Source organism: Heliconius melpomene, chromosome 14 (genome assembly GCF_056956725.1).
Source record: "Heliconius melpomene rosina isolate 202511_hmr_F chromosome 14, ASM5695672v1, whole genome shotgun sequence".
NCBI classification, from domain to species: domain Eukaryota; kingdom Metazoa; phylum Arthropoda; class Insecta; order Lepidoptera; family Nymphalidae; genus Heliconius; species Heliconius melpomene.
Genome location: NC_140402.1, coordinates 5243127 through 5264835, shown reverse-complemented (window position 1 = coordinate 5264835; position 21709 = coordinate 5243127). Strand labels below are relative to the sequence as shown.

Sequence of the window (21709 nt, the reverse complement as noted above, 5' to 3'; positions counted from 1 at the left end):
GGTGGTGAATGCGGTGCGTCGCGATGTGCCGAGCACGGCGCGGGCGCGGCCGGCGATGTTGGGTGCGCGTGCGCATGCCCGCAACGCGCGCCCCTCTTTAGAGAGGATCGTGAGCTGTGCGTTGATGATTTGCCAGGTAAGCTTTAGTATTTTAAGACATTATTGACGCCATTGGTATAGTTATGTGATTCCATGGGATTATTGTGGGTTCAAATGCCTCGATTACAAGGATTGTTGTTTATATATTTTTTTTATTTATTTATTTTACTTAATATATAAAAAAATCTCTTGCCAAACTCGTGAGTTGGTAGGCAAGAAGCGCTCTTTACTTTAGTACATTAATCTTAACTACTATACAACTATACCGACAATTATAATTTAACCTTACAATAAGAAAAAAAAAACATATATACACTTAACAAATCTTATATATTATATCTATTTTTGTACTATCCATTCTATATTATATCTATTCCTGTACTATCTATTCTATATTATATCTATTCTATATATATAGAATAGATATAATATAGAATAGATAGGGTTATCAATTTAGTAAGGACTAGTTATAAATTATTGGAAAATAAAATTATTCCATATAGAAAAACAAATATTGAAGATATTTAAATAGTTTTTAATGTAATACTATATATAATAATTAATAAATTGTAATTTAAGAACGCTATAGAAACAAACATAAAATAAGTAATTAATTTGCAAATATATATTGCTCTTATATTATATATATAATAAAGCTATAATGAATAACATATCCAAATCAAGTAGAATGGATTATTAATGAAGTATATTAGTCATTTAACAGTATTTTTAACAAGTATTTGTAAAATCTAGAATGTATTCGTCTCTCAAACTTTTTACGAGCATAAGAAATTTGTTATTTGTATATGTGTTTTTTATGTTAAGCATCTTGTTAAGCATTCTGCATCTCATATTCACGATTAATTAAAATGCAAAGTATTTTAAAATTTTCGAAAATACAATTTTAAAAAATACAGTCTTTTTTGGAAAATAAATGAATTATACATATATTATTTTGAGAGAAATCTGTTAAAAGATTTGACAATTAACGATCTTTTCTATATTTTATTAATATTTTTTAAAGACTTAAAGTGGTTATTTAAATTTTTAGATATCATAATAGAACAACATTTGGTTGATAACTAATACGTTAGATACAGACTGCAGATAGGTTCACTTTATCATGTTTATATTTTTTTGGCCTTATAACTCAATTAAGGTTAAACACTTTTTTTATTTTACTCTGAGTAAATTTTACACAAACGGCAATTTCTTTTAAATTACATTTTCAAGTAGGTATATTGTTGTATTGCAAGTATAATATTATGATTAATAATGCTCTGAGGGTAGAAAGAAGGAACCCAAAGCTAAAACACTTCATTCTCCACCTTCCGCCGAATTTTCGAGCCATTGTGAGTTGAGTAGCAGAACTCAACGCCCCGCTAGGACCTTTTTACCACTAGAGCGCGTGTAATCGAACCCACAACCACCCCGATACAGCCACACCCCTGTGCCCATGCCGCCACGGTGATCTCAGTGCATATATTATAATTATACAAAAATGTTATTTATGCCGTTAAGTCACTGTTGAGTCACTGCACTCAACTAAAACAGTTCTATATCATTTTAAAGAAAACAAAAAAATATTAAATATATAATAAATTAATATGCTAGTTAATATAAGAAATGCATATTAAATATATTGATGAATCCAAAATGGTTTGTTGAAATAGTGGATAATATTTAAATTAATATTTATAATATATTTAAATTTCAACTAAGAATTGTACCTCATTACCATAAATAAAAACTTGCATATGGGTCATAATCAGAAAAGTGGACATTTTCGAATTCGTAACGTAACTGATAAGTAACAACACTGATAATGTTTGTTACGAAACTGATGATATAAGGCATTATACACAACAAAATAACGATATTATATGAATAAAACTATTGTTTTTTTTATTTAATGAGACACAGATCAAAATTTTAAAGGTTCAATCGTTGAATTAACAGATTATAAATGTAAGAAGAAAACATAACAAAGTGAGAATATTAACAATATAATAATGCTAGTTCGTAACGTAATAAACTTATATTTCTAGTTAGAGATCACAAAGTTAATGATAAAATTAAATTCACTTTAAAATATATCAAAATTTGAGTCGTTATCATTGGAATTAAATTTAATGCTTTGTAAGTGTTTATTCCGCATATCTTCATATTTAATAGGATTGGTCTTTTTAAGACGTTCTCTATATCTAAAAAAAAAAAGCATTTGTTTCAGCATTTGACATAGGAGCTTACGCTTACTGAAAATACAAAAATATATATCAAAAAATAATAATCACAAAATCACAACTAATTTCAGAAAGAATAAAAATAAATTTTAACTAAATCGGTTCAGCTATTTCTGAGATTAGCGTGCACAAACACATAGACAAACAAGCAAACAAGCAAAAAAACTTAAAAATCATTATTTTTGGTTACTTTACGTTATGAAATGTCACTAATAATTTTTTTCATATGCCAGCAATTTTTTTTTCTTATATACATATCTTCCATATACAAGCACCGGTTCGATAAAATTTTATTATAAACATATATAAGAAAACATTGGTACCGTAATTGTGAACTAGGCTTCATATTTTCTCAGTTTCGTTACGTAACGAAATATAACGAAATTGAGAATGAAGTCTGAGAAATTCTAACCTTTTTAAATATTTGCTCATAAGCCACGTGTTGCATGTGCAAGCACTGACGTTCTTTTTTGAGATTTTGTAAAAAGAAGCAAATAACATAAACAAGAAAACCAAGTTATAGAATACTTACCAAAATAAAAGCCGTTTATAACCCTGAGATGTAATTTTACGCATTCCCTTTAAAACATTTGAACCCCTCAACTGCTGCGAGAACACTACTGGTTGTAGCTACGACAGCATTGACTTTTAGAATAATGGTGCCACAATAAAGAATAATATTAAACACCATTCAAAATAATTGCGTTCATAATTTAATTGTACGTTACTAGCCCTGAGTAACGAAAAGACAATATTTTGGGACAAATTTAGTTAATTAATATATATTATTTATTAAATAATGTATCAATAAAAGTAGTTCTATTTAATATTATGCATAAAGTAAAGTAATATAAACATATCTGAAATCAAATAAAACCATAAATATTCGTAACAAACCAATTTTTAAAAAGTAAAGTGGTGAATGGGACACGAAAAATTGTATGGAAGCATTTTGAAAAGTTTTTTGCAACTAACAAAAAATACTATTATTAGCCTTAATACATTTAAGATATTACAAAAATCTTTAAGTTAATAAGTAAATTTATCTTAAATGGCAAAATATTTAAATTATCTTTAAAATTATATTTTTAAAACGCATTCAAAGTAGCGGGACAAGAAAAGACACAAAATGTGCACTTTTTCTGATTATGACCCATATACTGATTCGTAATATTTACAAAGATCTTGTAGAGATGTATTAAAGTAAACCTGTCACATAAAAAACCTCGTTGGCATCGCGATAGTTTTCCATATGATTTAAGAAGCTGATTTGCTGTAGAGGTTCCGTAAATAATTATATAAATTTAATTATTTTATATTTTCATTTCTTCGCTCTGGTAACGAGGAAAAGCTTGGAATCCCTCCAGAATTCCAGAAAAAACAGGAAAGAGGAGAACAGAAGTATGTTAACACTATTTTCCCTGGTCCTACTCAATCACTTGCTGTGTGCGTGATAGAGGGTGAAGCTGATTTTTTTTTTAATTATTTCAATTTCTAGTGCTAAAGTATTTTTTATTTTAATAACGCAAGTCACACACTGTCGCATTTTACATATTATGTAGATTTATATTTCAAGTACAACTTATAACATTCTCGTTTCTAGTCTACAGTCACGTATCTTAACACTACTTATTAAAAAGTCAATAACAAAAAAGCACTGTTAAAATAGAAAATAAAAAATGTATATTTTTGAATATCTTTAGTCAATATTGATAGTTACTGTAAAAAATAATCCATCGTGGTTCAGTACTAGCAGTGTGTCTATAAATGCGATAATTGTAGATTCAGACCTCGTTCAGGGCAAAGAATTATTTTTATTTATCCACTTTGGTAAAACAAACGTTAGAATGACATCTACAGATTTGCATTCCGTCACTCAAAACACAATATCTCCAATTAGTTGGACAAGCGGAGACGAGAGAGTCTTGACACTAGGTTTCCATTTTTCTGTCTACCCCGTTATGAGTGATAAAACGAGAATCCGAAAATAAAATAACTAATTTAAAGTAAAACTTACTAGTACTATTTAAATAAACCATTACGAATTACAATCACTTCATATACATTTTACTATGTAAACTTTAGAAAGACTTTCGATGAAAAAAGCTCTGTTTTAAATTATGATAAATTTTTAACATTTATTTTGATATTATCAATGTCTCCAAAAATTCGGCGGAAAGTGGGGGCCGGAGTGTTTTAACACTGGGTTCTGAAGCTGAAGTATTTAATCTTCTACGTACATACACAATATTACAATCTTTTTTTTAAATTTATAAATAATAAATAGGAATTTACAACAGCTCTCACTAGTTCTGTTTACATCGATTGCAGTATTAGCAATAGTGTAATTTCTAATTTAAATATAAGCTTTTAAGCTGTCGATAGTTTCTGTGTATGGTTTGCTAAAATCGATTTTGAACGCAATAAGAAATGGCCGATGCTCCAGCTTAGAGGATAAATACAGTATTACTTGGATACTCTTGTAGATTTTCTATTTATATGAATAGTAAACAATGTTGATTTCAATTTAATACTATGTTTTATTTCACGCAATCGGATTTACAAGATAACTGACGCTTTTATCAACATTTAAAGCCTAGAAAGAGGTTCTCTTTAATGATTTTTTAATAATAAGGACGTGGACATAAATTTGGATGAACTTTGCATTAAAAATAAAACACCTTATTCGAATATTATATAGTGAAACATTACATTTCAACTATTTTTATTATCAGCTTCACGCTGTATCCTGCACGCAGCAGGGTAGGCAGAGGGAACATAGTGTTAAGACACTCCGTTCCCCACTTACCACCCAATTCTGGAGGCATTGCGTGTTCAGTGGTGGAACTAAACGCCGTGCTTTTGCATCGCTCGATTTTGCCAACGCTTTTACGGCGTCCAGTGTATTGAATGATGGAGCTGAACGTCGAGCTTTACCTCGACACCAGAGCAAAGAAACGAAAAATATTTAATATTTCATATCTTCAAGTGGGAATCGAACTCACAATCCGTCGCTTTTACTCACGTTTGGGCCCTTGCACCACGGATGACCTCACAAAAATACTGGACACAATAATTCTCGTTCATTTTATTTATTTACAAAAACATATACTAATATTAGATATCATGTTCCTTAATTTGACATATTGATTTACTAAGAACTACCATAAATCAATATTATTATTCACAGTGAATGCTTTACAATCAATTTGTGTTGTTCACAGAATGTTCCTTGGCAACATTCGGTACCGGCAGTGGTGTGCAGAGGATACCATTTATCTATTTACCGTTAAAAGGTCAAATAATACATCCATCGCGAGAAATAACGTTTCAAAGTGAGTATATTTTAACTGTTTTAGAGTTTGTTTTTGCTTCAATTTTCAGATGGGCTTTGCCAAATTTAAAAATTAATATATAATATTTGTTTTTTAACTTCACGCTGTATCCCGCACACAGCAGGGTTTGCAGAGGGTACCTAGTGTGAAAACACGCCGTTTTCCATTTTCAGCTGAATTCAGCCACCAGAGAAATGAAAATATTAAATACATAATTTCCTTGATTGGGAATCGAACCCACAACCAGTAGCGTTTACAATCACAGACATTTACCCCTAAGCCACGACTGGCCTCATCAATATCAATAATAATATGAAACTATTAAATAACAAAATAAATGTATTGGGTTATTAATCTATATTATTAATAAATATACCTTCATACATTTTACAGATGTGAAAACTCCCATATGCGCTGTATCCGGCGCTCAGTTTCTTACTCGAAAAGGTTTTTTAGATCTACGGAACACGCTCGACGCTGACGTGCCATTTACTTTGTTTCGGGATGAAGGCAGAACATTCTTACAGGTAAAAATTAATTGGTGTTTTAGTGTCCTCAATCTCCTTACTCTCCGTAATCTTATCTTTTGCTAAAAATTAAGAAGTGCCCCTTCTTCGAAATCAACTTCACGTTGTATCCCACTGTTGTTAGTCCTGAAGATCGAACTCAGAGGCATGCCGTTAGAGATCTTTGTCCAGCAGTGGACGAAGATAGGCTGATGATAATACTGATGATGAATTTGTTTAACTATATTTTTATCGTTTCAGTGGAGTGGTGAAGACGAAGTTCGTGCGAGGATGTCTGGTCGTGTGATGGTTGTGCGGCTGCTGTGTAGAGATATAGCAGCGGCGCCAACCTCGCCTTTGGACCTCCGAGGTGTGTTCACACCGTGTGTCGCCTTCAGGGTCCAGGGCACGCCGCCTAAACATGGCAATAGTGAGTCCTTGCAAAAAAAATTATATAAAGTTCACAATTTTATATCTATACATTCGTTAATATTATAATAATTGAATATCGTCAACAGTTATATAATATTTTTATTTCCAGATATAACTGAAGTTCAATTCGCGACTAACGCACAGACATCAGAAACCTCCAGCACATCCGGACTTACCGTTTCAGAATACGTAGCAATTGGCATTAGTTCCTTACTTCTCGGTCTCATATATGTCGCGTCTGTTTTTCTCTATCTACACATAAAGAAACGTCGAAAAGCTGTTTGTGAAGAGAGTGCCTTGAAAAAACTAAAAGGTTTAAAGAAACCAGATGGTACTTCCATTACTGAGCATGATATAATACGAATTAACAATGAACGTTTACAAACTCTACCAAATCCAGATGATGGTGTTATAAAGAATAATCCATTATTGACTGTAGGACGACAGTTTCACGATAATAAAGGATTTTGTAGTGATTTGTCGGATTTGGAAGACTACAATGACAGTAGTATGCAAAGTGAGGATAATGATTTTAATGTAAGTTGAGTAAATTTGAATTTAGCTATTGCTTCGGTAAATAACATAAATGTAGCTCAATTCTCAATGTTTTCTCAAATCCTTATTTCCTTATGACTTCCTTAGACTGTATAAAAAATAACTATCCTTTCTCTTCCCAAACAAATTTATACCTTAAGACGTATGTAATAAGACTTATAAATTTTTCAGAATCAAATAACATCAGCAGTTATTCATAGGAATTCGAAAGAAATACGTCATCAAGGTGATGGTTACGAAATGAATCATCGAGACGAATCGGGAATCGAACGTTTACCCGACGAGCACGTCTCTATAGTAGAGACAATAGACGACCGTGAAATCGCAAGACCAGTGGGAACTACACGCCGCAAGCTCTACTTCAACCCGGCTTACTTTGAACCTCATTTAATGGCAGTACGTGTTTTTATCAAATATTTTAATGTAATCTAGGATGTACGATAATACAATTTTTGGAATAAATATTTTTGTTATTGATGGTTGGTAAAAAAATACGTAAATCACAAAAAAAATACATTGTATAAACAAACATAGTTTCGTTTTCATTAAATATCATTTTAATTTACAATTTCATTGTAAATAAGATTTCTTTAAAAAATTGCGAATATTGAAGAAAGGGATTTGTTGAAGATTTAATATAAATATATAAGTCATTTAATTGTGTTACAGGATCCTCCTGCTGCCGCAATCGAGTTTCTATCGAAAATAAGAGAAGTGATAGCAATTGCCAAACAAAAAATGGCTGCGAAGCGTTTTCATCCAATATTAAATGAAATACCTGAGGAAGAAACGTATCCATCAAACGGAAACAGCATCGACCTGTATAACGCAGGAAGCCAACGCAGCGGTAGTGTGATTAGCTTGAAAAGAGAAAATAGTAGGAAGAAATCAAATTGTTTAGGTTGTCCCGGATGTAAGACTAATAACAACAATGATATTCAAAACTTCGTAAAATACAATGTTACAACTTGCTCCAACTGTTTGGGAGATAAAGGTGAAAAGCAAAATAGCATAAGAAAGTGGTTAGAAAATATACCAAACGTTAAGTCACAAACATTATACGGTGATCAATCAACAAATCAAGCTCAAAACACCCTAGCAAATTCGTTGCTGTCGCTACCAAGCAATGAAAATCAAGGTAAATTACAAAAAAATAACAGTTTCTGCACTAATCACAGTTTGAATTTATCTGGAAAATTCTCACATCATAAAAAATCTATCTCTAGATCAGTTCGATCAGAGCCTTCAATTAGAAACTATAATATACCTTTACCCAATTTTGATACTAATGAAAATCAGAATAATCATTGTGAAACAATATCAAGAATAAATGAAATAAATCCTATAGGATTAAAAGAATGTCGTTCTGGAAGCCTTAGAGACGATAATGGAAGTACGAAAAGACAAAGACAATCGCTAATTAAAAACAAATCAGGTTTACCTGATATGGTCAATGAAGCTATAGCGCTTGATCATTTTTCACGATCTTCATATAACATGAGTAGTTCTGATGAAGAAAGGTTTTCTAAGAACACAGCATCACAAAATATTGAAAACTCCTTTACACGAAACATTTTAGATAGTCCTTCTGGAAACGAATATGAGACTGATAGTCTTGAAAGAAATTCTAATAAAAAGGGAAAGATTACTCCCATTGACTATCCTGATGTCCCATCATCCCAAGCGAGCCCAAGTCTTAGTAATGCTTTGCCCCTAGAAGAAGAACTTACTATGAGAAATGCTATTTATAAAACAAATTCCAGTAGCAATAGCAATACTCCGTCTCCAGAAGGAGATATTTGTGTAGAAGATAATCACTACGAAATTATAGAATTAAAAAAACCAATCTTGCCGGTCGAACAAACTACAGGTGTGACTCTGAATCGTGTTAAAAATAATTACAGTTTAGTAAGTGAAGTTTACGTAAATAATAGTTATAATTTTGACAGTACACCCACATCACCCAGTGGGTCCGAATGCTCTATGGGAAGTAGAAAATTAAGTTTATCGAAAAATATACAAAGGATAGAAGAAAAACCAGGCTGTTTGACTATAGAGCTGAAAGATCCACCAGAAAATTATATAAAAATTCACGAATCTGACGGTTTTGAACCTGATACTTTAGATAGAAAGCATCCAAAGCAAAGAGAAATAACAGAAAATATTAATTTCAGTCGCAAAGACCTTTTAAAAAATATAGATAAATCGCAACATAGAAGTAGTCAGCGAATACAATTACGGAGTAGTGGTACCTTTATAAAAAGTAATGAAAAACAAGGATCCATTGCAAAATTTAATAGCTTACGAAATGACCACGAGAATCCACGAAATTTTTTAAATCGTCCTAAGTTGTCACCTAGTGTTTATAGTGATACAAAATCCTTAGATGACACTACAGATGATACTTGGGACGATAACGGTGACTGGTCATCAGAGGAAGGTCGGATTTTAACCCTAGAACTACGACATTCTAAAAGACAACGTCAGTCAACTCCACCTACAATAAAACACTTCAAAAACTTAGCAAGACCGGATATACTTCCACCACTACCACCCACGGAAGATAGTCCTATATATGAAAAACCTACAATTCCTCCTAGAAGAGTTCAATCTAACATTGCAGGAGCAGATTATTCTAATAATTTACAAAATAGAAATCTAGACCCAAGAGTATTAACAACTAATACAATAAAAGAATGCACTACTAGTGAAAATTTTTCACCAAGCAGTTCTGTTTATGCTTCTAAAAATTCAATGAGAGCATCTCGTAGTCAGTATGCTGAATATGAAGATGTAAACTTAACCACACCGCATAATGACAATATGACCATATTTGACAACACTAGAAGTTCTTTACGTACATCGAGTTCCCAAATTAAAATCAACACCTCAACTTTTGTCCGAACTCAAAAAATAGAAAACGGACATAGATCTAAATTTAGGCGAAAAAAAGGTCTCAATGTAGAGGACTCAGGTTATCTTAGCAGCGACTCTACCAGTTCCAAACAAGTACAAAGGAAAATAGTGATCGCTAAAATAGCAAGTTGTACCGAAAGTGATGATTCTGCTGATGAAGCCAGAAGCGAATCTGGTGCTGAAAGTGTAGAAACTCATTCTGTATATTTCGGCAATTGCGAAAAAATGTCACCGAGTGAAGAAAATACGAAATTTTCTAATAGGATGCGGAAAATAAAAACTATTAGTGATAATACTAGCCAGTGAATTGTGCAATTATAAACTGAGTGCAATATAATTGTTTAAGTAGTTAATTAATTATTATTAGATAATTTTATACAGGGTGGATATGTCAGCATCAATTAAAATGAAACTACAGTTTTAACTACTCTATAAAAGCCTAATATAATTCAGAAAAAAAATAATTCTCAAAAATAAAAAAGTTATTTTTTTCAAAGAAAATAAATAATAAAATTATCGTTTTAAAATAAAACGTCATTTGTAAAGAAAAACATATACACGCACACACTTACCTGTCAAATCGGAAACGTCGCACAAGTATGTGTGCGTCACACGAAATACAGTATAGATAAAAATGGTGAAATTAAAAAAAAACCCCTACGTCCAAACTGTTGAGATACCTTGCCTTGATTAATTTCTTTAGTTCTGACTTAGAAATATTTTACCCTATATGCAGTTTCCATAAAAGGAGCGCTGCCTCTTCCACCCTGTATAACATTCTTATTAAATACCTCTGAACATGTATTTGTATATATAGTTAGAAAAATGGCCGGACGTGCAATGCAATAATAGAAATAGGTATAATGCTATAAAAGCAATAAATTATCTTAAGTTTAACCAATTATATCAAGACTTCGAGAAGGTAATGGAATATGTTCTTTTACATACTAACATAATTTCTATCAAGTCTAAAATAAGTCTAAAATACTTAGTCTATGCAATACATGCAAGGTTTCGAAAATTTGTATTAAACAAGAATAAAACACATAAGTACTTAGTAGATACTAAAATGAAAAAGATTTTTCATATCAATGTGTTCCTATGTCTTTATAACAATTATTACGAATTAAGCATATTCCATTATCAATAACAGAATAAGAATAGATAAATTATAATATAATAAAAAAAAAATCGGCAAATTTGCTCAAATTATAATTTAAGGTTATTTATTAAAATATTGTAATTAATACGTAGAGTCAGGCGGCAATACAAAGCTTCCTAGTACCTGACCAGTGTGGGTTGCTCCGGAGAGGTGTGCTTAAAGCACGCTTACAACCTCTCCGTTTTGTAATAGAGCATGTTTGTATTTAAAATTAAATGTTGAGAATAAGCAATCTTTGTGTATATAATAATTAAATGATAAGCAAAACTGCATTTGTCCTGGTAAAAAGTAAGTATGCGTGGATTATAGGCTGGTATATTCAATGAAAATTTCACATCTCTTTTCTATTTTTTTTTATTTTTTTTTCTTTTTTCAAAGGCAACCTAGTGTTGAGACACTCCGTTCCCATTGCGACACTTCCGTTCTCCATTTATCGTTGAATTCTAGAGGTATTGCGAGTTGAGTGGCGGAACTCAACGCTGCGCTTTATCTCGACACCAGATCGAAGAAATGAAAATATTCCAATGGCGTTTACAGTCACGTAATATATAATTAGTTATAGGACATAGTGTACATATGTATTAATAAATAAGCTATACATCATTTATTTTAAAAACAAATTAATATATTTAGAAAAATTCTATCATTGTACATTATTAGATACATTGTATACAGATTGCATAGGGACCATGGAAACTATAAAAAATAGTTCATAATGTTTTATATATTAAAATGCATATACAAACTTTGTTTTTTTATTTTTAAGGTTGTCGATTGTTTATTCTCAACATGAAGCTCATAGGTTGTGGGTACATTTTAAGTGCGTCATTGACAAAATTATATAAGCTAAAGATAGATAATTATTGTAGATTGTTAGATATTTGTTTAATATGCGTCTGTATCGTTAATTTTAAAAAATACACGGAGTTGCCTTAAAACTAATTTTGCAATATCTACATTGTATATAATTAAGTTTATAAATTAAATATTTTATAATAAAGTAAATTTTTTGCATTTTTTAATAAATATTCAAAAAAGAAAACTAGCGTGATATTTTAAATTACGCGACGCATACTATAAATATATATTTTTTACTAAAATAATACAATATAGTAATATAATTACTTTAATTTAAGATAAAGCTGACAAATGGTGCTAATAAGAGGAAAAAATCGGGTATTGCAATAATTTATAATTATTTTTCTATTTGTTTTCACTTGTTATAGACGTTACTAAAATAGATACTTATGTACGTTATTTTATTTTTATAGATTATCTGTAAATGTTACTACTATTTACTTCTAATATATTGTAAGAGTTTATTTATAATTAATTACTTATTTCTAATAATTACAAAATAAAATTATTCGTTTTACAGTATATTGTCCTACTAAAAAAAATACAATTATGTTTTAATCAAAATAATTAAGTACAATTATTTTGTACGTTTGTAGACCTTGCAAATGCTCTCTTTGCTGCTTTACAGGCAGTATTGGTTTAAGTATATTTATTCTTCTAAGTTTTAATAGTGTTTTTAAAAAAGTATACACATGAAATTTTGTATTCTTTGTAATAAAATCTATATTTTTTAAATTAACCTTGTATTTCTTTCTTATAAACTTTAACAAGACATTAAGGAGTAAAATATACAGCTGCGATACAGCATCTGTGGCTCCGCCACTCATCACACAATGTTTTCAAAATTGGGTAGAAAGTGAAAGTAAGAAAATGAGTGTGCGAATCCTGCAAAAAGGGAATACTGTGTGAAGAAAAAAACAATTTTTAAGTTATAATAACATTTAAGTAACTAAAATAAAATAAAAAAAAGAAGAAAAAATACAATACACTTATTAATCATCAATAATCATTATATCAGAATCTGTATCAGGTAGCGTTTGTGATACAAAATTCAAACACTTCATCCCTTTTATAGATTCTTCCAGAAGCTTTTTACGGAACTCCAGATACTTTGGTACGCCTTGAGCTAGCAAATCAACTTCTTTAGTCGGTTCATTTCCAGAACTTTCTGCTGTTATTTTTACCAAGCAATTGTTTATATGTTCTTGTATAATTTTTATTTGATTCGTGACAGACACTGCACAGTCCGAATAGTTTAATGTAAAAGACTTCTTTTCATTGTATTTGGATAATTCACTGACTTTTGCTGTTAATTCATAATCTGGTGTTGTTGCTATTATTTTATGAGGAACTGAGTCATATATAAAATGTATTAGTTGCAGCACTTGAGAAGTACATCTGAAAAAATACATCAATAAATAAATATTCCATTAACTCCATGCTCTCCTTCCAATTCTAGCAATAATACCAAATATGCTAAATGATGACTGTAGTATTATTAATATGGAATCTTAATAATCTTATTAAGAATATGGAATCTTAATGGAATATGGAATAATCATATGAAAATAAAAATAAAACAGATTAATCTCTCAGACTAATTGCCATAGCATTAAATCATAACACCAAATAAATTATTATTTAAAAGGCTCAATTTTGTAAATTTTAACTGTGTATTTAAAAATTCTTACTCAATTATTTTCCTAGCCCTGAGGATGACGCAAAGCTTGGCATTGAGTTCTGCCACTCTACATGCAATTCCCTCGAATCCGGAGGAAAGCAGAGAACACAGTGTCTCGACACTAGATACATTATGAAGCTAAAAAACTTACCAGGGTGAGGACATAAAAACAATTGGTTCCCTCATGTGGAAATCAAGCACCACAACCATTGTAATAATAAAACTACACAGAATCACAAAAGTAGAAGCTGCTATATATAAAACATCAAATAAATTTTAACCATGCAAAAAGGCATTAAAAAAAAATAATAAAATATATTACCGAACATAGACTTTAACATTCATAATATGGTTAGGTACTAATTCATTATTTTCTTCAACAACAACCATAACCCCATAAAGTATGTGGTGTGGTGATTTCTTGTAAATAAAAACATTATCTATCTTTGTAAGTTTTTCCATTTTCAAATAATCTCGAAACAATTGTGCTGGTGTTAGAACAGTGTTCTCATTATTTCCAAAGTGCCTCAAACATAAATCTATTGTTTCCGATGTGGCGAGTATAGATAAAACTATATTGCTGCTATCTGAAAACAAAAGATTTTTTTATAAACTATAATTTTAAATTTAGCTTAATGTTGTCTATTGCATATAGCATGGTAGGCTGAACAACCTGGTGGCAAGAAAATTGATTTTCCACTTTCCGTCCAAATTCAAGATATTCTTCTTTTCCTTATCAGTGCAGTAAAAAAAATTGTTCCCGACAAAGCATCAAATCCACAATCCTATAATATAACAATGATGATTTCACTGAAATATCTAATTTTAAGTACCTTCTGTTTCATCTGCTAACATTTCAAATTTCTCTTCCATCATATCCAAAGCAGATATGGACACACTGTCCAAAGGAAGCAAATAATCAGTACCCTTCAACTTCAATGATATAATGACATCAAAATCTATTCTCTTCTCAGTATCATTTTTTATTTCATCCACATCTACAATTGTAACTAAAGTGCATTTTTCTTCACTATTTGATTGCATTGATTTTGTTTCGGACCAAAATGGAGACGTTGGTATTTGTATGAAAAATTTTGTCTTATATTCTATTGACGGTCTTGATGTTCCATGTAATAGCACACTAATATCATCAAGTTCACTGTAAATATAATAAAAAATATTTTATAGTATTTACTTTGTATATAAAAAAAACCATAAAAAGATTCAATGGTTTTCTTTTTTAATTTTTTTTTCACCTTCTCCAGCATACGGAGGGTAAGCAGTGGGAAGTTAGAGTTAAGACACCCCATTGCCCATATTCTGCCCAATTTTAGAGGCATTGCATGTTGATTGGTGGAACTTACAGGATATGCATATTTTAATTGGAAATAATAATTTAACTTAGGTTTTTTAAGCACAGGTTTTGTTTAGAAAAATAGTGAATAAATAGAAATACTTACTGTTCATTTTTATTAACTATACTAGATAACATAACAAATTTCCGATTGCACAAACGGACAATAGGTGCCTGAGTTTGAATTTGTAAAGCTTTAGATATCTAGAAACAATATTATGATCATCATTCTTTAATCATTCTTTAATTATATTTTTATTTGATTTAATGGGTAACTAATAAAAATATGTAATAATTACCTCACTCTGGTCAAGTTTGAAAGCAGAAACATTTGAATTTAATTGTGTTTTTTTATACATTTGAAATGCAGCTAATTGCCTTAACTTTATATAATCATTTAATATATTTTCATTGTGTTTTGTAGTATATTTAGCTTCAACCAATTTTCTCTTTAATTGATTTATTATAGGCAAGGAATCTTCAGACTTTTCATTAAGCAGAACTAAATCAGCATCCTCTAATTTTTTCATATCATCATCAAATATTACAGGTACTGCATCATCATTACAAAATATTTTAAGTCCTCTACAACTAGCTTCTTCAAATTTATATTTATCTACATTAGATATTCTAAAGCATAACTGAAGAGTTTCTTTTTTGGATATGATAATAATTTCATTTTGAGCAACCACTAAATAAAAAAGGTCACATTTTGTATTTCTTATAATTAATATTTCAGATATACCAATAATATTTTCTATTAAAATTGAATTGAGTAATTCGCGCTGATAAAATTCTTTTATTTCTCCTTTTCGAGTACATATAGTAATATCTAAACATCTTTGGTCTCTCGGATGATTATCGTAAAAAACGAAACAAGCTACATCGTTAATCACCGATTGTGGAAGAAGGTGAATAAGGGCTTGATTAACATTTTCTGGTGCTTGAAGCATGACTGTTCTTAAAATTTATAAAAGCAATAATTATTTACTAATTGTATTAAGTTTTATGCGAAATTTCGTGTTTAACAGATTCTTTTATTCTTTTAAATCCCAAATCCACACAGAACTGGACACAAACATAGCTTTTATAACAAATATCATTTGCTAGCCTCTTTTATTAGCTTAATTTTATAAGAACTATTAATTCTTTAATTATGTTTATTTTTAAAATCTACCTTCTTCATTTGTAATTTGTATTTAAATTGACAAATGTCAAATCATAACAAAAAAGCGTCAAAAGTGACATAGATTATATCATAGATCATATTATATCATAGATTATATCGTAGATTATACATTCTTATATTTTATACAGATTATAGAGGTAAGGACTAAGGAGCACCATCTCAAATGATTTAGCTGAAAAAATGTCCACTAGTAAACAATATCAATTTTTTTACATTTTTTATACACGGAATATATCATTCACTCACCCAACTTTAACCAATTGCGCGGTCTGTTTATTTTTTTTCTATATAACAACATATCCTCCTCCCTCCGCCATTTTTGCTTTTGTCCAACTTGTTGATAGCTGATATTGTAGTTATTTATATTTATACTGTTAGTGTTTGTGTACTGTTTCCAAATTAGTTTTTATCTAACTTGTGTTATTCCGTTGTTACTTTTGTTGGTCTTATTAAGTTTCTTGTATTGTTCGGATTAAACTTTTTCATACATCAAAACATGAGTGACAAACCAAACAAACCTGGACCAGGCCGAGCAAAGACGTCTCCAATGGCTTCATGGGAAAAAGTGGCCGTTATGAATGTGCTTAAACACTTAGAAGAAACGTGGCCGAAGAATTCGTATCCATATAAATGCGACATTATCAATAAAACCGCTGCAGTTATGGGAATATCACGAGCCACTGTAAACAGAATAATAAAGGAAAAGAAAACGACAGGCCGCTTGAAATCTCCTCCACCACCATCACCAAGAGTATCAATGATTGACACTTTAAGCGATAAGGATTTAAATGCAATACGCCGTAAAGTACACACGTTTTACGTTAACAATGAAGTGCCTTCTGTTGATAGGATGCTGGAGGCTGTAAATTCAGATGAATCTTTGCCCAATTTTAAAAGGACAACATTTTATAAATTACTAATGAAACATTGTTAAGTTTTATTTTGTTTATTGATTGTTTTGGTTTTGTTATATTGAATTTTTCATACTTTAAAACATAAAGAAACCTGGATCAAACCAGGCCTGCACATTTTCTTCAAGGAAGAAAAGGTAATCTAATAAATCTCCAATGAATTCATGGGAAAAAATGGCTATTATTAATATTCTTAAATATGTAGAAGGAGTGTGGCTGAAGAATTTGTTTCCCTTTAAATGTGATATTATCAATAAAACTACTGAAATTCTTGTAATAAATAGAATGGGAGTAAACAAAATTCTAAAGGAAAAGAAAACAACAGGCCGTTTGAGATCTCCACTACCATCACCTATTGAAGATTACATGATTTGGATGTGGATATTTGGATGTGTATTAAGTACACTCATTTCATGTTAACAATAAATTGCCTACTATTTATAAAGTGCTGGAGACTATAAATTTTGATGAATCCTTACCCAGTTTTAAAAAGACCACATTACATAAATTACTAATGAAACTGTAATTTAAACATGTTAAATCTTCGCAAGTGCACTCATAGAGAGAGAGGATATAGTGTTGTTATTATTCAAATATTTAAGCACCCAAACAAATTTAAGAAATTAAGACAAAACCAACTATTTCTTCAGTGAAACTTGACTTAATGTAGTTTAGCTTAAATATATTTTAAAACTTCAATCATATATTTCAACTGTATTTAATTCCTGAATAATTGGATAATAGTTATTTAAAAGTTTAAAATGTTTGAAAGGTACTAAATGTTTTGTAATTGTGAACCAAAGATTAGATTTTTTAGTTAAAACACTAAATTAACATAAAGTACATCTGTTACAGGATACACTTTATTTATAGAGTTTGGAAGGATAACTTAATGAAGATAAGTAAAGAAATTCACTGTCCAGCTTTTTCACTGGCTCGACAATTCTTTTATTAAGTGGAAAAGGAAAATGACTAATTGTAGTTAAATAATAATAGGTAAAGTTTGATACAGCATAAAGATAACCATCAAGGCCAGTCGTGGAATAGGGGCAAAAAGTGTGACTGTAAAATCGGTGTTTGTGGGTTCGATCCCCACTTGAGGAAATGAAATATTTATTTAAATTTATATCTTCATTTCTTCACTCTGGTGTCAAGGTAAAGCGTAGTGTTTAGTTCTGCCACTCAACACACAATGCGTCCAGAATTCGGCAGAAACTAGGGAATCTGTGTGTCTTAACACTCGGTTACTTCTGCCTATCCTGCTGTGAGTGAGACAAAGATTATTTAACTTATTTTTTTTATAAAGATAACATTCCACCATGGGCTATAGTGTATGATAAATACCCATTATTCAACTAATCTTGTCTCTTACATAAATCAAGTTACCAGATATTTATAATACAATCATAATTTGTTCACAGGCTTTCTAGATGGAGGAGAATTGAAATTTTACTTTTGAAAACATAATGTGCAAAAGACATTTATTTACCAAATATATGTGGTTGATGAAATAACCCAAGAAAAATGCAATTAAAAATATAACAGTTTTTTCATTTTTAAACTCTAGAATCTAGGCAAAGATTCATTGATCATGTGATAAAAGATGATGATGATGATGAAGATGTAGTGAACTGTTTCATCACTTGTTTTGGTGATAGTTCCTCTGAATTCTAATAAATAATTAAAAAAGAGATATAGATATTTAGTTTTATTATCCTCATAGTTAAGTACATTTTACTAAAACTTAAGCAAATTTATTGTATATTTTTGCTGTTCTTGTTATACATATATACAAAAGTCTTTTATATACATCATCAAATGTTTGAGATCTAACAATACTACTGCAAATTTTACATTTCCAAATAATCAAACTTAATCTATTTCAAAGTTTATAATAATATATAGTATAGTAATAGTAGAATAGAATAGAATATACTTTATTGCACACATAAAAGAAATATATAGAAAGAACAACACAAATAAAATTGAAAGAAAAACACGTATGCAAAGGCGGTCTTATTGCTTTAAGCAATCTCCACCAGACAACCTTTGAAACATTACGGATAAATTGTAATGAGGAGAAAGGGGACAACGTCTCAGTGCAAATTTTATGAAATATAATTAAATATTATATAATATATAATAAACTAAGTCAATAATATAAAATAAACTTACATAAAATTCGAGTCAGGCTTTCAGACAATACTAAATAAGAACAGTACAGTTGCTAGTTAGTAGTACATATATTATAGAAAACTATGTTAAGTAAACTACATAGTAAGATAAAAGTTTGAGAAATTGTGTTTCGTTTGCTTATATTTTGTCTCAAGCCCAAATGAATAGTATAAAGAAGTAAGATTACCCCCACCAGTTCGCCGCTATTTGATATTTTTATATCGTATTTATCTCGAAGTTTGGATTGATCTTTCAAGTAACGGAAAAACCTTTAATATTTTATCATAAAAACAATATTTTGTTATTTTATTTTATAAAAACAATATTTATTAGTACAGGGTCATTGCTCTTGACTCCATTGTGCTACATTGGGTTTTCTAACTCAATGACGAAATATATAATGAGTGCGGAACCATGGTCCAATGCACTCGAGTTGATCAGTGATCTGCCTGTTAAATGTATCTTTACTATAAATTCAATAATACCCTACTAATGTTATTATCATTCCGTCAGAGCCCGTCGTAGCGTAGGAGCACTAGGGTGTCATTGTAACGTGACGATTGTGGGTTTGATCCCCACTCGTAGGAGCAATTTCTCTAATAAATATATTTAAATAATCGAAGATGAAAGAAACCCATAGTAGATATTTCTAACATTTTAACTAATCCTCAAAATGTAACCTAATACTTAAAACTTTATATTGAACTAGCGGCCCGCTCGCGGTTTCACCCGCGTGAACTATGTTATTATTAATTTCTGTCTCCATGACTACGTCCTAGTGACGTCTATGCAAAATTTGAGACTCCTAGCATTTGTAATAACGAAGTTTCATACAAACTTTCGACTCCAAAAACAACCCCTTAGAAATCGAATATTGCAAATTCCCGTCTTAGCGAGCACCTACGTCCTATAAGTAACTCCTATGCAAAATTTGAGATTCCTAGCACATGTAGATTCTGAGATTTCGTGATGAGTGAGTGACCTTTCGATTTTATATATATAGATTTTATTATACCTACTAATAAAAATGCAACGTCATTATTTAATAAGTGAATGCGTTGCTAAGCAATACTCGTAACAAGGAAATGAATCATTAGTTTCATCACAATTCTCATGAATTGTTAACCTACATGAATCGCTATTTCCATCTAAAATTAAATAGTCAAGGCCAGTAGAAAATACATTGGAATGTTCGCTATTCAGCATAAAATGTTGCAGTTGAAAATAAAAATATAAGCATAGATAAAAATATTACAAAGCTACGCCAAAATAAAGTGTCACTTCAAATTTCATATTAAAATGATTAAGTATGGGAAGTGAATCAACTGAAAGAGATTAATATTAAAAGAAACATTGTTGATATTTTTTTTTCAGCTTCACGCTGTATCCCTCACGCAGCAGGGTAGGCAGAGGGAATTTAGTGTTAAGACACTCTATTCCCTACTTTTTGCCGATTTCTGGATCGAATAGAACCCACAATCAGTCGGTTTTACAGTCACACTGTGCCCCTGCATAAAAATATTGGAAATTTGTATTGGAGGATATTTGAACTTAAAATAATAATATAATAAATCGAGGATATGACAAAATTTCAAATTTGTTTAATTTTATCTTATTAAGTTGCAATTAACGGATTCCAAAACAAAAAAAAATCGAATTCCATCTGGGATACCTCAAGGATCTCATTTGGGCCCCGTTCTTTTCAATATAGGTACTATATATACATTTTTACAGTCACTACGTCGCCGTGGAAATAAATGTCAACTACACTATAAACTTACTAAGACTATAAAATATTATAATATTAATACTATAATAAGACGTCGATTACATTTAATAATTACTTACTTCAGCTAGCAATTTTGCATACATGACAATTAGTTTGTTTGACCCTGATACTGGTTATTTAATTGATTGTTACGAATCAATGTTGATGTTAATTAACCTACATACTTGTATATTTACACACAAATATAAACGTATATAAATTATAATTTCATTTTCACTTCTTTACGCTTCACGCCCGTCATTCAGTATACATACGAGGAACCACGGTACGCAAAGAGAAATGTATTAAAGTATTTGTTTTTTACTTTTTACTCAATTTTCATGCATTGGATCTCTCGATCGATCTCGATGGTGGGATTCGAATGCACAATCATCGAGATCCGTGTACAACTGTACCACTATACCATGATAACCTTCTATTATAATTGTTAACTGCATATATTGCAAAACTAAGGAGAAGTTGCATATTCAAATGCTATTAGAGAAAAAATTCAATACAAATATT

At 30.4% G+C, this 21709-nt stretch overlaps 3 protein-coding genes across 5 annotated transcripts in view; 2 read left to right on the top strand and 1 right to left on the bottom strand.

The window, feature by feature from the left end:
* The window catches only part of LOC146532095 (uncharacterized), a 51211-nt gene extending 38921 nt beyond the window's left edge, over positions 1-12290 (top strand). Inside the window, exons 4-10 of the mRNA XM_085197058.1 lie at positions 2-136; positions 5567-5677; positions 6071-6204; positions 6445-6613; positions 6725-7152; positions 7342-7566; positions 7840-12290. Of these exons, the coding sequence (XP_085053184.1) occupies positions 2-136; positions 5567-5677; positions 6071-6204; positions 6445-6613; positions 6725-7152; positions 7342-7566; positions 7840-10392 (3755 nt within the window). The 3' untranslated portion in view covers positions 10393-12290. The remainder of the gene's footprint in view (position 1; positions 137-5566; positions 5678-6070; positions 6205-6444; positions 6614-6724; positions 7153-7341; positions 7567-7839) is intronic.
* Positions 11873-16368, bottom strand: LOC146532094 (uncharacterized). Of its 3 annotated transcripts, XM_085197060.1 has the most exons (6): positions 15441-16349; positions 15248-15345; positions 14621-14946; positions 14110-14374; positions 13094-13504; positions 11873-12991 (listed from the first exon to the last, which is right to left on the bottom strand). In XM_085197060.1, the coding sequence occupies exons 1-5, from the start codon at positions 16092-16094 to the stop codon at positions 13099-13101; spliced, it is 1749 nt and encodes a 582-aa protein (XP_085053186.1). In that variant the 5' UTR covers positions 16095-16349; the 3' UTR covers positions 11873-12991; positions 13094-13098. The 3 variants fall into 3 exon arrangements, with proteins under 3 accessions (XP_085053186.1, XP_085053185.1, XP_085053187.1); XM_085197059.1 differs by lacking the exon at positions 11873-12991 and having other exon boundaries at positions 13028-13504; XM_085197061.1 differs by lacking the exons at positions 11873-12991; positions 15248-15345 and having other exon boundaries at positions 13028-13504; positions 15441-16368.
* Positions 16369-16506: 138 nt separating this feature from the next.
* LOC146532093 (uncharacterized) lies at positions 16507-18938 on the top strand. The gene is made up of 3 exons (XM_085197062.1): positions 16507-18013; positions 18097-18237; positions 18663-18938. The coding sequence occupies exon 1, from the start codon at positions 16827-16829 to the stop codon at positions 17262-17264; it is 438 nt and encodes a 145-aa protein (XP_085053188.1). The 5' UTR covers positions 16507-16826; the 3' UTR covers positions 17265-18013; positions 18097-18237; positions 18663-18938.
* Positions 18939-21709: the final 2771 nt, after the last annotated feature.

Bases quoted from the DNA above. Each gene is read 5' to 3' on its own strand.
- LOC146532094 (XM_085197060.1), bottom strand. From the start codon at position 16,094: ATGCTTCAAGCACCAGAAAATGTTAATCAAGCCCTTATTCACCTTCTT. The intron at 15,346-15,440 runs GTAATTATTACA...TATTGTTTCTAG, and splicing joins TCAAACTTGACCAGAGTGAG to ATATCTAAAGCTTTACAAAT. The intron at 14,947-15,247 runs GTAAGTATTTCT...TTATATTTACAG, and splicing joins ATAGTTAATAAAAATGAACA to TGAACTTGATGATATTAGTG.
- LOC146532093 (XM_085197062.1), top strand. From the start codon at position 16,827: ATGAGTGACAAACCAAACAAACCTGGACCAGGCCGAGCAAAGACGTCT.